Below are 16,578 nucleotides of genomic sequence, written 5' to 3' on the forward strand. Positions count from 1 at the left end.
GTGGCCACCTTGTTTTCTACATGGGACACAGCCATGACCAGCACCCACCTCTGTATTTGCTGTGTTTTCACCCGACACAGTGATCCTGATCACCCTACAACTGCTCAGCTATTGTAAATAACAGTTTGACAGTTAACGGACACGAGCTGCTCCTGAATCCACAACTCTCAAACCAAATTACACACACACCCAGATACTAACCTGCCACTGCACTAAAGTGTTGTTTACTTCTACATGTCCCCTGTATTAAAGTTGAGTCATAGCTTTAGACTCCTCCCCTCTAACATTGCACGTTGCGTAGTTTCTATTCTGTGAGCATGCTGTCACAGGAAAACGTGTGACAGCTTCTAATAAAAGGTTTGACTTCTGTGTGTGTGTGTGTGTGTGTGTGTGTGTGTGTCTTTGTGTGTCTCCTTTTGACCTTCTCATTAAACTCGCTGCAAGAAAGCAAAAAGGCCCATTTGCCTAAATGTTGAACTATTCCTTTAACATTCCACCTGGCCAGAGGTGGTTCAGTTGTATCCGCCTGTATGAGGATTGGTGAATAATAACGTACGAGTGTTTTCTCCTGTTGTCCCTCGACCCAGCTGAGGACCCAGGAGGGGCTGCCGGAGAGCGGCCTGCTGATCGCAGTTTCCTGAAGACCAGCGGTGCTTCCGGAGCTGCAGCCAATCAACGTCCAGCAGCGAGGAAGCGCAGCAGCCAATGCCTGCTTTAACACTTTTAAAGAACCAGCCTCAATGTTACCACCTCTGACCTCTAACCTCGATGCCAAACCAGCCCCCCTCCTTCCACCCCACCACTCTTGTCCCACCCAACCACCCTGGCCTCAGTCCAGCCATGAGAGTGCTTCCCCTCGTCCCTCCTCCAGGCTATACGTGCGCAGTATAATCTGCCCCTCGAGCCTGACCAAACCCCCTTCATCCGCTCGCCAATTTTCTGTCACCCTCTACCCCTCCCCCCCACCACATGTATTATTGTCTTTGAGTGATACAGTGGGCAGTACGCCTCGTCGTGTGTGACTAAAGAAGGTGTTTGAAATGGCCCTCCGGTGGTTTCAGTGAAGTGCGTCCTACTGACGGAGCTGGTTGAGGATGCTCCCAGACACTGATCTCAGAACAGGTGTGTGTGTGTGTTCTCAATCTGGTTCCACTAAAGGCCTTTTGGCTTTTTTGGGTTGTATTATAGAAACTTTCAGGAACATTATATCAGATTAAGGAGATTACACTTTAAGAGGGAGGATTTACAGATTTTTTTTAATGAACCGTAGACTTAAGAGAATTCAACTTGCGAGTTAAAATCTAAAGGTTTCTATAGTACACCCCCTGATCTGTATCTAGGAGCATCCTCTCTTGAGAGCCAGGCAGCTCGCGGACGGAAGAAATGTTCAAGCATGTTTAAGAGAGGTCACTCAGTGTGATCGAAAACAGCTCACTCAAAGACAAGTCACCCTCTATTTGACTGCCACAGAATTGCAAGTTTACTTCTTGTGGCACTTCTATCCACAAGGACTCTTTTCTTTTGCAAATGCAATGCAAAAAACAATGACACCCACGATGTATCACACAGTGGAGGAATGTAGAGGACGGAGGCGGTCACTGCTAAGTAAGAGTGTACTGGTTGTATCTATATTTGTGGAGGAAGCTCATGAATGATTTGTCAGGGGATTTTTTTAAAAGCATAACAAAAGCCAGCGAAAAAGTTCCATTTGAGTCACAAGCCTCCTCTTTTAGGGTCCTAATGGTGCTTTTCTTGGCACCTACCTATAATTTAATGCTCAAACCAACCGGTCCAGCACAGGATGGACACAGGAATATGTAAAAACATCTAAAAAAGAGGTTAAAGTGCTCAAATGGAACCAGGCTAAACACGCGTATTCAAGCTCCTCTGTAGGAGTTCTCAAAAGAGCATGTGCAATAAGGATGTTTCTTGAATGATAATGCTGCACCGGGTTTATTTCTTTGCTTGACACTGGATTATTAGTCACACTCATAATAACGTTAGGACACGATCAGTGTTACGTACCTTTTACCAGACTGTTGATGCATGACCCAGATTGTAAAATCTAAACTATGAACAGTGGATTGCCAATACTTGCCAAAGTTTGAACGTTGAACTCTTCACTTTGACTTGCCTTATCCATGCGAATGACAAACCCAGGTCGGATCAGACCGGAGGGTCAGCGAGTGGTCTTTATTCCCAGGGCCCGCCGAACCAGAGACGGTAACCGGTAGACAGCCGGTTCAGTATATTTTGAATTGTGCGACCGACATGAGATCCTTTTTTGGACCAAAACTCAACAGAGTGGATTTTTCCCACTTGGCCAGATGCTATTGTCTTTCTGTTTGTTCTCTTGGTTCAGTCCGTCTTCGCATTCCCATGGCAATGGCAACATAGGTTATCAAGTTCTTATAGATGATGCAAACTTTGGCAGGCTACTGGTGGGATCATCGATTCCTTTATTCACGCACTTCTAACAGTTCACATTTAGTTTGATGAGTTCTTGCTGTACATTTGCCATTTTACGCTGTAAATAACCGCCTTTTTCTGGATGAACTTTTGAGTTTGTGTGTGCCTGTGTGTGTGTGTGTGTGTTTGAAAAAACATCCAACATTTGCTTTTTGCAAAGTTGATTTTCTGGGTAGCTGTGCAATAGCTTTTGATGTTTTATTTTGATGTTAAACATCATCGTAATACGAGTATGATTGTTGCATTTACTTCCTGCAATGTATGATTTATATGTTAGAGGAGTATGTCACTTTGAATCAAGTAGTCACATAGGCTGATGAGGAATCACAAACTATGCCTTCATGATATCTAAGTCACTGACCCCAATACCATCCCCCGATAACAAAGATCTGATTGATGTTGCATTGCTTGCCTTTACATTTATTAGCTTGAGAGCTTCCACCTGCTCTCATTGGTTGGCCTTGAAGTAGCGCTCATCTACCTGAGATCTGCCAGATTAGGTTTTGTTTGCGCTCAAATCTTCACAAGACAACGGTTGGCGAATATTTCAATAGAGATTAAAAAAAAGTTTGATATTTCCTTCTGAAATTTAAGAAGTTAAAAGGAAAAAGTTTTGAAGAATTGTCTACTGTTAATGTTTTGGAAAGATTCTGAAACGTTGGATCCACAAAGCACCTTGTTAGAGCGTCGACGAGCCTTTTTGCTATTTGTTATGAAGAAGGGAATCAAACGGCAGTTTGAGACAATGCAGTGTTGCTCCTGAGTTTCGTATGTATATATAGTGCTATTTGATTGGTGCAGCTTTTATGTGATAGGGAAGCATTTTTTTCTGAGTTTGTGTATAATGAACGAGAAAGCCGATACAGGACTCGTCTGGATCCCGTCTCTGATGACAGTTAACAATGTGCTGTGAGGTCAAACGTCTTATCAGAATACGATCTGAGAAAGAATTAATAAAACACTTTAAAAGCTTGTGTGGTTTTACTTTTGTTGAATTTTGATTCTATTGTCTGTTTTATATTTGGATCCCCATCAGATCAGCCTGTTCTGTTGCCAGGAGACAACACTGTGTGCCATTGTTCATTCAAAAGTGTCTTCACATCAGGTGGTTTCACATCTGGCCAAACCCGAGAGTGATGATGTCACAGTGCACTGCGGCTTGGTTGAGATGCTCATCTTTTATACGATATAGGTAAAAGAAACTATTAAATATTGTTTCTCCAGGAACAGAGTATAGAAAATATGCTTGTTTGAGATGAACTGCGTCTCGTCGGACAGTTTCAAGCCGCCTTCAAAGAATAGAATAGGAATAGACCGGAAGTCAGACATATTTACATCCTATTAGATTTATCTGTAAGTATGAGACCCGTTTAGATTTTTTAGAAATGGTTTACAATGATATATGCATCTATAAACCATAATTATTAACTCCACAAATGTTTAACAGATCAAATCTTCATTACACAACACGAGACAAATAACTAAATAATTGCACAGAATCGTTTTTCCCGACAAAACATGTTTTTTGTTGTCAAAGCAAAGAGCCAATCAGCTCTTTGATAAGGCCACAAACAGGCATTACCCATCATGCCCTGCGTCTTTCAGTCTGGAGAGCAAATGTGCCCACCTCGACCTTGTGAGGTTATCGCTGCCTAAGTGTGCATGACATCATGACATCATGACATCACGACAGCCAGATGTCCGACTAAACATGCAGCACCGAGGCCAACACGTATTATAATATCCAAAGTGTATGGATGTAATACACAAGGAAAACACATATACTTGAAATGTGAACAAACAACTTTCATGCAGACAAAAAAAATGACAAAGACAGGAACTAGGACCAGCGTGTCCGCTCTTTATTTGCAAAGAAGTAAAACCCCCACACTGGTTCTGCAGAGCATTGTAAAACATTCATGAAACGGTTGTAAAGTTCACGTTTTGGGTTTCAGCCTGAAGACACCGCGCCGCCTTGGCACTTGTCCTCAATATCTTTACATATCTTTAAAAACTCTTTGGACAGAACGTCGTGGCCCTGCTCCGCACTCACAACATACTTTCAGAGCATCTCGTCGAACACCAGGAGGAGTTATGAAACCCCCGTTTATTAGTCTGTGTCAACATGGACGCAGATTGAAGGTGCAGATTATTATTAACAGCACGACTTGACAAAAATACTGAATATCTTTAATGGCAATACTTTAAAGAAAGTGAGCAACCATTGTACAACTTTTAAATTCATGGCAACTATCTCTCCTCACAGATACATAGAGTACATTCCTATTTGATAATACAGATGCACACACACAACCACTGGTCATTCCTACGACAGAAGGAGAAGCACACGTTGGGTTCTACAATCCAGAGGAACTACAGCAAGAGCTGTGGAGTTCAAAGCTTATATCAACACTCAGGTGGTAAAGTGCTCGCAAAATGTCAAGATAAAGGCAACAGAAGAACGAAACATTGACCTTTGACCTCCATCCCCCGTCTGGAAAGTGGGCTTTTCGTTGAAGCAGACAATAAGTCCATCTGCAGTGACCAGTAACGGTGGTTTAGTTCATGGAATAGATTCCATGACAGCTGAACTGGGAGTTATTAAATAATAAATGCAATACACACCGACACACGTGATGTTCGCTGCTGCCCCCTCCGGCATCGAGACCATTCTGTTGTTCGACCCGCACGTCCCGTAAATACTGGCAGGTCAATTAGTTCAAAACGTAACTCAAATCAGTTCACCGAGAATATGATGACACAGCAGTTTAAAATCAAACTGTCGATCCACACAAAGAACACCGAAAACCCCTGAAGGAGAACATCCTTAAAATGACCATGAGAAACGGATCCTCCACAGGTCAACGCTGTCCTCGTTTCACACACCAACATGCAGGAAACACTCGTCACACACACAGTGATGTACTCAGTCTCGTGTGTCTGTCGACGTCACAGGTAAAGCCACAGGGCGGCGTTCCTCTCTCTCCAACACTCGTCACACACTTTGCTACTTCTGTTCAGAGCCCTTTGTAGACAGTGGTGCAGCCTTTACAGAAACAAAGGCAAACAGCCACTGGCTGGTGGCTTGCCTGTCAACTGGTTTCAGTCCAAGATTCGGTTAAATAGGAGGACAACAAGAAAGAAACCAGAAAAATAAAAACATGCTGCTCTCAAAGCACCGTAGAGCTGCCGGGTGGTTTAGATGGGCTTGTACAGCAGGGAGGTGACGTACTTCTTCTTGTACCGGTGAGTAGCACTCAGCACCATGACTCCATCCTGCACGACACAACAGACAGATCCAAACCCAGAGCAAACGAACAGGAGGCTGGCATTTGGGAAATTACCAGCAGAACAGAGAATAATGCAAATATAGGATTTTTAATAATCACGAAAACCTTCATTTGTTGAGCTCTAAAATGGTGCAAGACAAGCATATGTAGTACAACCATTCTGAACACACATTTGGTTGCTTTCAAAGTTCCTCTAGTCTAGGTCTTCAGAGCTTTAACATAGCAGCAAACAACTATTTATGTGAAGATAGAGTGAGATGATGTCTTTACCTTTACAGAGAATGGAGGCTCCACCTCTGTGTGTGTGTGTTGCAATGTGAGCTTCTCCTTGCTTTGTTGACAAAGCTGGGTCGGCCACATGTGCCTTTTAATAATAATAATACATTTTATTTATAAGGCGCCTTTTAGTGCACATTAGTGCATGTGAGCGTGCCCCACTAGTTAGCTTCAGGCCGCCGCTCAGCACTGCGCTCATGCAGCAGTCACAGCTGATAAAACCGCCCACCGACAGCGGCTTAGCACCTCCTCTTTAGTTGCCCTTTAGTTGCCCTCTAGCTGCCCTCTAGTTGCCCTTCAGATTAACAGAGCAAACTGTCAGCACTGTTGCACCTTTAGAACCCTGAGCTGCGAGCTGCCGGCTCGTCGTCACCATGTTGAGATCGATATGCTCTGAACTTCATAGAGAGCCCTCGCAGGAACAAGATAAGTTATGCAGGGTTATGTCCTTTTGATTGATTCAGTAACAGACTTTGACATTTCATGTTTGTTGTACAATTTTGCTATAAATACTTTCAGAGACACTCGAGTTCAGAGACAATTGTTTCATGTTGAGAGAGTAAAACTTCCGGTAAAATCTAGATTTCGGAGTTTGGCAAAAAGTATGTATTTCATGTGGTACCGGTAACATCTGGAAACGCGTGCGGAGTAATTCAGATGTTTCCAGAGAACCTACCTTAATTGAGAGGGCGTACAGGTGGTTTAGCATGACATGGTTGGGTTCGGGCAGCAGGGCAGGGTCACACTGCCGAGGAAGAGGAAGAGGGAAACTTACAAACCACAAAGAAACTGGTAAACAACAACAAAGACAAATCGAATCAAGGTCTAAAGAATTGTTTGTGTTAAATCGTGATTGTAAAATGATGGAGGCACTCACAGATATATTGGTGTCCTTGTTGAGTATGACTTGGAGGAGGTGAGGTGGGAGTATAGGTGGAGCTTTGAAATGCTCCTCAGCCCTGAAGCTGTACTGCTCCTGTCCATATGGACCCGGAGGGGAGCTAGACAGATCTGTAACCATAGCAATAAAACACTGCTGACAGGGTTTCAAAGCTGGATTAAACTTTTCATTGCAAAATACCTCGGTTACATTTTTAATGAGCGTTTACTGGAGCTGACCTGATGTATCTGAGCTCTCCAGAGAGTCAACATGCAAGGCGTCAAACACCTCAAAGTCAGACTTCTTCACCTGGATCACGTTGTTGATGGTGCCGAGTTGACTGGTCACAACCGTCTGCAAAAGAGAAATGTTCCAAGAAATTTGTATACATATCATTTATAACACTGAAAGGCTTTATTATTGATGATGGCAGCAACAGTAATGATGAATAGTTATGTGGTTTCTTCACCAAATTCCACTACAATACCATGACACCCAAACTGACAATATCAGCACCTTATGGTTGATAATGGACGAGGTTTTATTGAGAATTTCCGATGTCTTTTAAAATGACTTAATTCCCGTAGGAGGTCCCTATCCTTTGATGTGTGTAATGTCAGAGGTCTTTGTAACCGTTGTGCCGAAAACGTTAAAGAGTCCAGAACTGAACTTTTTGGAATTAAGGAAACACTTTTAAGAACACAAAAATGAAAATAAAAATGACACTGATGTACCTCTGAGGAATCATGGACCCACTGTCCATCTACAAAAAACTTGTACTGGTGCTCTCCCTCTGGCAGGTCCAGGATCGCTACAAAGTCATTATGGCTTTGGAGAAGAAAAAAAGAAAAAGTATGAGTGCAATACCGGTGGTTTACTCTCAATTAAAACTCTACAACTGGCACGCAAGTTTGGAGCTACGATGGATAAGCTCAGAAAGGTTCCATTGGATGCCTATGAGGCCGTAAGAGTGAGAATGTACTGGCATGCAGAGTATTACCTCTTATTTAGTGGTATCTTTGTGCTCCAGTTATTAAAGGAACCAGCTATGAAGACCTCTTTCCCCCCTCCAGCCCAGCGGATGACTGTGGGTCGAGCCTGAGGACCAGTTTTCACCTGGTCACCCAGATCTGATTCTTTCTCCTCTAACACCTAAAAGCAATTCATTGATATCTCAACTAAAATGTAAAAAAAAAATGTAATCATATCTAACAAATGGCATATCAATCTGAAAAGTATTCTTCTTGCGTAACAAACCACACACAGTAAAATAATCTATATTTCTGTTGTGTATTTTCCAGCAGTACCTTCGCCTCTGTCCCATGGGTGTTGAAGATGTTGGGGTCGTCTGTGCTGTCAACCATCTTGCTGCTGGGTTCTTGGTCTTTGTGACTGCCGCTGCTGTCTGAGCGGTGGGCCTTGGCTCCATGCCGATCTGCAGACACTCGGTCACTCGTGTTGCCCATGATGCCTGGCTGTTTCCGGTGCTACTGGAGAGAAAACACAATGACATACGTTTGTTTCGCGTCTTTTAAATGATATTCAATTCAATTCAGTTTATTTTTTATGTCCAATATCACAAATTACAAATTTAACTCAGAGGGATTTCCAATCTGTACATATACGACATCCCTGTCCCAGGGCCTCACATCGGATCAGGAAAAACTCCCAAAAAATATAAAAAAAACATTCACGGGGAAAAAGGAAAGAAACCTTCAAGAGAGCAACAGCGGAGGATCCCTCTCCCCAGATGGACAGAAGCAATATATGTCATGTGTCCAGATTGAACAGCATTACAGAGTTACAACACATTCAATGAATATGACAGAACATATAAATGATATGTGGTTTAAAACACTGTTATCTTGGACAGGACTCCATTAGAAAAGATTTGTTTTGTAATCTCAATGGGATTTACCAAGTTAAAATGGTTAAAGGGTATACTACTAATACATTATGACAATGTAATTGTAGATAAAATGTCAGGCACACACTGGGGCAAGCAGCATAATATTGTTACAGCACAAAATACAAACAATAAGTGTCTGGTTTAAAACGTATTGAGACAGGCATTGAATGACAGACATGGGAGGCAGGCTGGTTCCACCATAATCCCATGTCTGGAAAGGCTCAGGCTGACCGCCCAGGCGGCTCCAGATACAACCAAGTAACGTTAACTGTGAACCCGAGCCAACTGGCGGGGTGTTACGGTTTATGAAGCGACCGTGTTAACTGGTGACTTTAAACCGACGCGTCCGTCGCTGTCGTAGTTATAGACAGCTGTTAAAAATAGGTAGAGAACACGTAGCTGACCTCGTGAATTCCGCAATGCTTAATTCGTATAATATATATTAGTAAGTATACGGGAGGGGTTGACATTTCATTATCACATTCCAAGCGGCATTCACGAGGACAGCTATAGGTGAAAAGTCGCCTATGCTCTCAGTTAATGGAATCAGTGTCTCCTGAATTTAATGTGGGGAGTTAAAACGTGTTGCTCGTTCGGTAACGCCAGCTAATGGTCGTTAACGGACGTTCCCGTTACCCGGTGTTAAGGTTTAACAGGCGACCCTGTTAACTGGCACGCGTAGACTACATAACTGTGTGTATATGTTTAACTTCCGGTCGGCTAGCTGCTAGCCGCTAGCTGTCACCTTCTCACGACGAGCGTCGCGCGCTGTTTCTCTTGTCTATGACGTCGGTGGCGGTTATTGCAACGTTATAAACGACAAAATAAATGAACTCACCGAAACAAGCTGAAGTTAATGTAGTTTGTTTTCAGCGGAGGACCAACCTCCTTCCAACAGCTGGAGCAGGTGGTGCCCGAAACTACCGTGAGCGACGAGGTCAAACTTAATGCGACCGTTTATTCAGAAATAGGTTTCCATAATTACCAGATTGAGAGGGAACGATGACATTATTGACAGATGCATTACAGACATCATATTATGTACTTTACTCTGCATAATTACAATCTGACATGTTATTGTTTTAATTGCCTACATTACATAATAATGAATAACACAAGTAATATATTTTACACGATTTAAAGGTCAATAGTTTGCCCAGGTAGCTTCCTTTGCGAAAGGGAGAGATCCAATGTAAACCTATATTAGTATAACATGCACACTGCAATAAATAGTCACTACCAGAATAATTTCACCAGTTTAATTTATTTGATTAAGATATAAAACAATTATTTATTTATTTTTAGAAAGCTACTGAATCTTAAATAATTCCCCAGATCCCCTTTGTGTTATGAATGAAAACAAATTGAAACAATTGTTCGAACTTGAGATGTACAAGATGTTTTGAACAAAAGCCAGAGCCCAAATCACAGATAAAGATGATGAAATAATGTTCTTGGTCTGGTTATTCTACTTCGCCTGTATTTTTTCTGCTTTGTTCCACTAATCCCTCTGACCTCTACCTCTGCCCATTTAAATGATGTCTGGCTCATTTCCATTAGACCAGCTAGTATATATATACATATATATATATATGTATATATATATATAATAAATAAAAAAGATCTGGGGCGATTAAAGAAAAAACACTAAAGTCTAAAATACTATTATAGTCTGGTACTTGTGTTGTTATTATTTTACTGAGCAAAACCTTCAGTTTTGTGTTTTGTATTTTATTAGCCACTGGGTGGAGCTGATAAACACACATCAGTGATCCCCACCACGAAGAGGTGAACTTTACACCACTCAGCCATTTGCTTCCAGGAAAGACTTTCTTAAACTTAAAAAGAAGTTTCCACATGTTCAGGCTAAAAATTATCAAATCAAGACCAGTTTTTGTTTCTTAAAATCCCCTTTTAAATTAACATTAAATAAAGACAATAGGCTTGTGGGGAAAAAAATCAAACAATGTTAAAGGACACAGTATCCTCTTGTGAGAGTGTAAGTGTGTATTTGGTTGTGAAGCTCTTGTTTTGGTCAAATGAGAAGTAAAACAAGACAAAAACAAGCTCCTTGCAAGTCCAATGATGAGTTATTACTGTTTTAAAGAGTTACCATGTTACATAGTAGTAACCATCACTTTCAAAACTAGTAAATAACTGAAAACATAGATATAAATATATCTATACACACATTACATAAATGCAGTATATATATATATATGTAGTAAAAAAACACACCTGTGATGTCAGACAGTTCACATTAAGCGGCTGTAAGGCACATTTAATTGATTATCAAATAACACAGAATGTGTGATTTTCACATTGCGCAAGACACATCTGTCCTCATGCATACAGAACTCCAGTGTTAACAAGTTATTGATTTCGCAAGGCCAGTTATTTTTAGTTTCCAGCTGCCGACTGGAGCTGATGTCACTCGAGGTGTTTACAAGTAAAACTACCTCCAAAGGGTGTTGACTTCAACATTTAAAATAGGGGTGTCGTTTTACCGTAAAATAAGACCATAAACTCTTCTTTGAATAAGCTCCAGCTTTTACTAAACAAAATATGTCTGCAGTATTTTATGCATGTATTTAGTACAATACTATCTTCATGTAAAATCTTTTTTTTGGACACTTCATATTTTGGGAGCGTGTTACGTAGAACAATAGGATAGAAATGAAAGCATGCTCAGCAGGAACGGTAAATGCGTTTGCAACTGACAGACGAAACAAACAGCTTCCCATCCACTGACCGTCTCTGCCAGCTGGTGGAAGTCATGCTCTGGATGTTTGATGTCTGTCGTTTCTTGGGAGGTATTTCAAGCATGTTCAAGTCTCACAAATAACTGTTCTTTTTCATTTGCTTGCAGCATCATTAGGAAATCCCTAAGCCGGTCTTCATGTATTCGTAAACCACATAGCTGATGCTGACAGCAGGAATGACCTTCATGAAGTTTGGCAGGATGCCCCGGTAGAGTCCGAAAAAGCCGTCTTTGGCTACAATCTTCTTCATCAGACTGCTCATGGAGGGCTGGTCCGATGCGTCCAGAGACGCTGGAGAGAAACAGGAAGTTAGGTGACGCTTTCACATCTGTGGTTTTCACTCTTGCATGTTGCATGTCTGTCAAAGGACATTCTTCATTACAACCCACCTACTGTATTAAATAATGTACAGAAAATATTGGGTTCTAACTTCTATTACAGTTTTATCACCACATACGTAAACATCTCGCAGCTTATTATGCTCTGTGTGACGGCGTCGGCATGTACGTTTTGTCATCCTTCTTATCAAATGTCCGACTGCGTTTACCTCGTGCCTGCATCCGGGTGCGCACCAGCGCGAGAGGATAGCTGGCCAGCTGGCCACAGGTGCTGGACATGGTCCCGCAGGCCACCAGCACCAGAACGCCAGGGTTGGCCGAGTCTTTGGCGTGGTGCGACAACCACGTGTTCTTCAGAGTCTGAGACACGGGAGAGAGATGCATTAAATTCTTGAACACAAGCATAAAACTAAACATGTATTCCTCTGATATAATGTCGACTCCAGTCCTGATTGAACTGATTCATCGCGCATACAAATGAGTAAATGTAACTAAGTGGACAGTTGGGAGATATGAGGAAAGGAGCAGAATGCATACCTCATAAACAGCGAGGTCTATCCCAGCGTAGGGAATGATGCCCATGAGGTTTGGAACGTAGCCCTTGTAGAAAGCTTTGATCCCCTCCTTCCTCAAGATCTGCTTGGCACAATGAAACATTCCTTGATACTGGCCAGTTTTTCCCAGCGTCAGTCTGGTTTTCAATACCTTAGAGAGAAAGTACAAACAGAGAAGTACTGAGGAACAGATCGTTTAGGGAAAACATTCCAAAAGGGCCGACACCCATATTACCATACGATGTGGTATACCAGAGAGATATTTAGTATGTCCCAGTACATACGAGTCAAAAGCAGCATGGCAAATGTCCAGACAGACAGCATCCGATCACATATTTTGCAGCGTGCATGACAGGGAGCTTTTCGAGCTATTCTGAAGCACAAGCCTCTGCGCGGAGGAAGATACGTCACGTTGCCTGAGCCGAACGAGCCCCGATAGACGACGGCTTTATGTCAAGTTGTCATCAAAACAATCCAGAGTTTTCCCTGCGTTTCCTGTTTCCTGTCTGTCGAGTGTTCACTAAGAAGGTGTGGCTGTCTCCTCCCTGCCCTGGGCGGTGATTGCCGGAGCAGCTGGGACTGATCATCAATTAGGACTCTTCCTATTTAAACTGTAGTCTCACCTCTTGATGTTGTTGGATCGTTTTTGTTTGTCTCCGGTTGCCAGACTTTGGTTCTGCTCAGTGCTACATTAAAAGAAACCTTTTTATTTTGAAAGAACTCCTTGTGCTGCTTTTGGGTTCACGCCTTGCTCACCCTGAACACTTTTAAGGACCGGAGCCGCAACGACAGGCGGCACATTCAAGAGGGTCAAAGGTCAAAGCGCACTGGTATGCGCACCGGTACACACTTTGTCAGGGCCGAAGACACAAGAATCAATTGCCCTTTACCTCCATTGGGTAGATGGCTGTCTGTGCCGTGGCCCCGGCCAGAGAGCCCGCCATGAACCTCTTGTGTGTCTCGATCTTCTTGCCTTCTGAGGATAACAACTTCTTAAACTACAGAACACATACAAAATAAATTATGCACTTATTCCATGTGTTTGTAATGTTATACAACTGTGATGAACGCCATCAGATGTCGCTTTGGAGCTTACTTGTTCATACGCCATGAATTTGATTGCGGTCTCAGGTGCAATCTTTAAGACGTTGATCCCATTTCCCCTCCACAGTGAAGCGAGGCCTCCCTCGAGGATCATCTGCTTGAAGCCCCCTACCAGGTTGATCCGGTTGGTCTGAGAAGAATGAACCTGCAGTCCACATATATCCGGGTCGCAGGTCAGTTTCATTCACAGCACACGTACGTTTCAGAACGTATCATCCCACGGTAAGAACACGTGTCCATTTGTTCCTTCATGTATTTCACCTGCATGAAGACCTTCATTCTGTCCAGGGGGGCGGTACCAGTGCGAGAGACGGCCCCCGCCACTGCACCTGAAGCAAGCTGCTTCCACCAGACACTCGTGCTCTTCTCCTCCGCTGTGAATTCATCTGGGATGGCCAGACTGTCCCCTATGTCCAGCACCTGGGGATTACACACATATATGAGATCAAACCACTTGTATTCATGGGCTGGTCCAATTGAAGACGTCTGTCAGCATTACTGCTCCAGCTAGAGCTATACGCACATATACCCAGTGGAATGACCGTTAATGGCCATAAACATCTATACAATAAATAAATACATAAGATGTCTTACAGCAGAATTATCTATGCCTTTGAGATGGTATCTCTCTCAGCGACGCACATGTCACACAGTCCGTTTGTGTGGCTGTCAATGTGACACAAACAACGTCACAAGCCGACAAGAACATCTCAGTTTGAGGTCTCTTCTCACTGTGATGCAACAACAGTTTCTTTTTAATCTTTCCAAATTACCAGTTGTGCACTAGAGGGAGAGAGCATCAATTACAACAGCTTGAACATAAGGTTGCAGCCCGGAAGTAAAAACATTCAAGCTATATGTTTCTTTTCTTGCATATGTCAGACAACGTGTGCATGGAAAAGGTCACACTGTTGGGGAATGGCAAAGAAATTGTAGAACTGAAACTATTTTCACAACAAACAATGAATTGACCTCCGTATCCTTTAGCTAGAGCGACTTCATGAGGTCATGATCACTGAGCTGACTGACCCTTCGTCTCGTGACTTTCAGCCGTTTCCGATAAACATACCCAACATTCTTCAAAAGCACAATGTGTCTGTTACATGACGCAGTGGCAATTTGATACAATTCTGCAGGCAAACACAGGGGCAGCTGATAATGTGTCCTGCAGATGCTCTGACACCACATCTATGGTATGAGAGTTGTTTTGTCTCTTAAAACTCAATAAATGTGCACTGGCAATTTAGAAACATTAACATACTAAAGAGGAGCACTGTTCTGCCCATGATGGAGCGAATATCTTGACAACGACGCCTATATTTGCACCCAGGGCTGGAGGAGCCAGCTGAAGTGAGCCAGAGTCTGATGTGGTGACCTAATTAAGATTTAATCTTTCAAAGCTGCTGGCAAAATGTGGACTGCAGTGAAAATCCATAACATCTCACACAAGAGGACATGTGATATATTCCACTTCCCATATGTGTCTGTGTGTGTGCGTGTGCGTGTGTGTGTGTGTGTCCCGTACCGAGGAGTGTTTCCAGTAGCGTATGATCTCTTCCAGGTTGTGAGCGGGGCAGAACAGGAAGTGTTCTCTCCACTCATTCCAGTCCACCATCATGGTCCCATCGATGTCCATACTAAGAAAACACAGAGACACCTGTTAACCCCATGCCCCGCGGTTATAATAAGCATACTACTGACCATAAAATGCTTTCAGATGACCACTCAGAAACAGAAACGTGTGACAGTGGATAGAAGGTCAGGTCAAACCTCTGTAATATCTTCAGGGCATTCTCTCTGCTGACGTCCATGCCCAGCTCTGCGAGGGACTGCTGGATCTCCGAGGCATCAATGCGCCCTGACACAACACACAGACTGGACTCAGATAGAATGCGATGTAAACAGAGGACGTGCAGTCGTGTGTGCACATCCTCTGGCATGGGCCATAACTGCCCGTGCCAGGTACTGTGACAGCGAGGCCGCTCCTGGAAGTCTCCTACCGTCGTTGTTCCGGTCCAGGCTCTTGAACGTCAGCCGCAGCTTCTTCTCGTGCTCCTTCAGATATTGGCTGAACTCTTTGAAGTCGAGGCTCCCATCTTTGTTTTGGTCACCGGACGACACGATTTTCTGCAGAGAGGATTCACAAGCGGTTCATTTGAGACACGCGCGCACACAGACACACGCGCACGCGCACGCACATGCACTACTACTAATGCATTCTTTGCTCAAGGAGCAGGCCAAACTCCAGAGGCCCCCTCCCATCCCTCCCCCGATGGCCCTTATGGGTTTTACCTGTGCGGCACCCTGGCGGAAAATGCCCATTGCCTTGAGGCCCGCGCGCAATTCCGCGACATCCAACTTCCCATCTTTGTTGGTATCAAGCCTCTCAAACAAATCCTGGTACGACCTCTTGCTGTCGGCATCCCAGCACCGGGCGTGTGATAGTAAAAACGTCCGATACATTGTCGTAGTGAGGGTGGAAGCAGCTGTGGAGTAACGAGTCGCACTGCAGTCAGGATCGGATTATGAATCCATATCCATTTGGAAACGCATGCATATAAACCCTGCGGAAATATCCAGCTTTGGGCTCGGCGTCCGCGATGAAAAAAAAAGGCTACTTTATTATTTGTGACTCTCCCGTGCAGAGGTGGCTGTCCTCCGTGACGTTTCAGGCCAACTGCAGTTATTGAGGGCGGAGCGATGAAGGCTACGCAGCCACTCGACGTTCACTCCGGAAGAGAAGGAAACATGGTGACACGGGAAAGTGGTGAAATAAATAACCCCACCCGGATTAACAGGGTGCATAATCCGGGTTATGCTTCCCATCTGTCTTTGTTTGCCCTTGCTCCATGTGATATGCCCTGGTGTGTTCTATGGGGAATGTAATCTCTTCATCTGGCATGACGTGATAGTGGAGGAAATTAGACACACTGTATTGTTTTCCTGCGGCGCGGTGCCGCTGGTCGCCACTAGAGGGCGCAGTTTCCCCCGCACTA

General features: G+C 43.6%; 3 protein-coding genes across 13 annotated transcripts in view; 1 reads left to right on the forward strand and 2 right to left on the reverse strand.

Annotated features, from left to right (window-relative positions):
• Nucleotides 1-3,441, forward strand: part of LOC130198410 (myomegalin-like) — a 45,943-nt gene extending 42,502 nt beyond the window's left edge. For 7 of the 8 annotated variants that reach the window (XM_056421566.1, XM_056421567.1, XM_056421568.1 and 4 more), the window contains one exon: nucleotides 588-3,441. In XM_056421566.1, coding sequence (XP_056277541.1) covers nucleotides 588-718 — 131 coding nt within the window. In that variant the 3' untranslated portion in view covers nucleotides 719-3,441. The remainder of the gene's footprint in view (nucleotides 1-587) is intronic. The other variant, XM_056421564.1, reaches the window with a different exon arrangement.
• Nucleotides 3,442-4,309: 868 nt separating this feature from the next.
• On the reverse strand, nucleotides 4,310-9,767 carry prkab2 (protein kinase, AMP-activated, beta 2 non-catalytic subunit). 4 transcript variants are annotated; one of them, XM_056420881.1, is made up of 8 exons: nucleotides 9,663-9,767; nucleotides 8,223-8,402; nucleotides 7,916-8,067; nucleotides 7,650-7,743; nucleotides 7,155-7,269; nucleotides 6,913-7,046; nucleotides 6,712-6,780; nucleotides 4,310-5,745 (listed from the first exon to the last, which is right to left on the reverse strand). In XM_056420881.1, exons 2-8 carry the CDS (start codon nucleotides 8,379-8,381, stop codon nucleotides 5,668-5,670), a joined length of 801 nt encoding a protein of 266 aa, XP_056276856.1. In that variant the 5' UTR covers nucleotides 8,382-8,402; nucleotides 9,663-9,767; the 3' UTR covers nucleotides 4,310-5,667. The 4 variants fall into 4 exon arrangements, with proteins under 4 accessions (XP_056276856.1, XP_056276857.1, XP_056276855.1 ...); XM_056420882.1 differs by having other exon boundaries at nucleotides 7,916-8,013; nucleotides 8,223-8,405; nucleotides 9,663-9,764; XM_056420880.1 differs by having other exon boundaries at nucleotides 8,223-8,405; nucleotides 9,663-9,763.
• Nucleotides 9,768-10,895: 1,128 nt separating this feature from the next.
• On the reverse strand, nucleotides 10,896-16,266 carry LOC130197905 (mitochondrial adenyl nucleotide antiporter SLC25A24-like). Its single transcript, XM_056420879.1, has 10 exons — nucleotides 15,875-16,266; nucleotides 15,583-15,709; nucleotides 15,353-15,440; nucleotides 15,108-15,219; nucleotides 13,844-14,002; nucleotides 13,575-13,727; nucleotides 13,369-13,476; nucleotides 12,462-12,629; nucleotides 12,134-12,284; nucleotides 10,896-11,877 (listed from the first exon to the last, which is right to left on the reverse strand). The coding sequence occupies exons 1-10, from the start codon at nucleotides 16,043-16,045 to the stop codon at nucleotides 11,699-11,701; spliced, it is 1,416 nt and encodes a 471-aa protein (XP_056276854.1). The 5' UTR covers nucleotides 16,046-16,266; the 3' UTR covers nucleotides 10,896-11,698.
• Nucleotides 16,267-16,578: the final 312 nt, after the last annotated feature.

The sequence above is a fragment of the Pseudoliparis swirei genome, chromosome 8, assembly GCF_029220125.1.
Source record: "Pseudoliparis swirei isolate HS2019 ecotype Mariana Trench chromosome 8, NWPU_hadal_v1, whole genome shotgun sequence".
Classification (NCBI taxonomy): domain Eukaryota; kingdom Metazoa; phylum Chordata; class Actinopteri; order Perciformes; family Liparidae; genus Pseudoliparis; species Pseudoliparis swirei.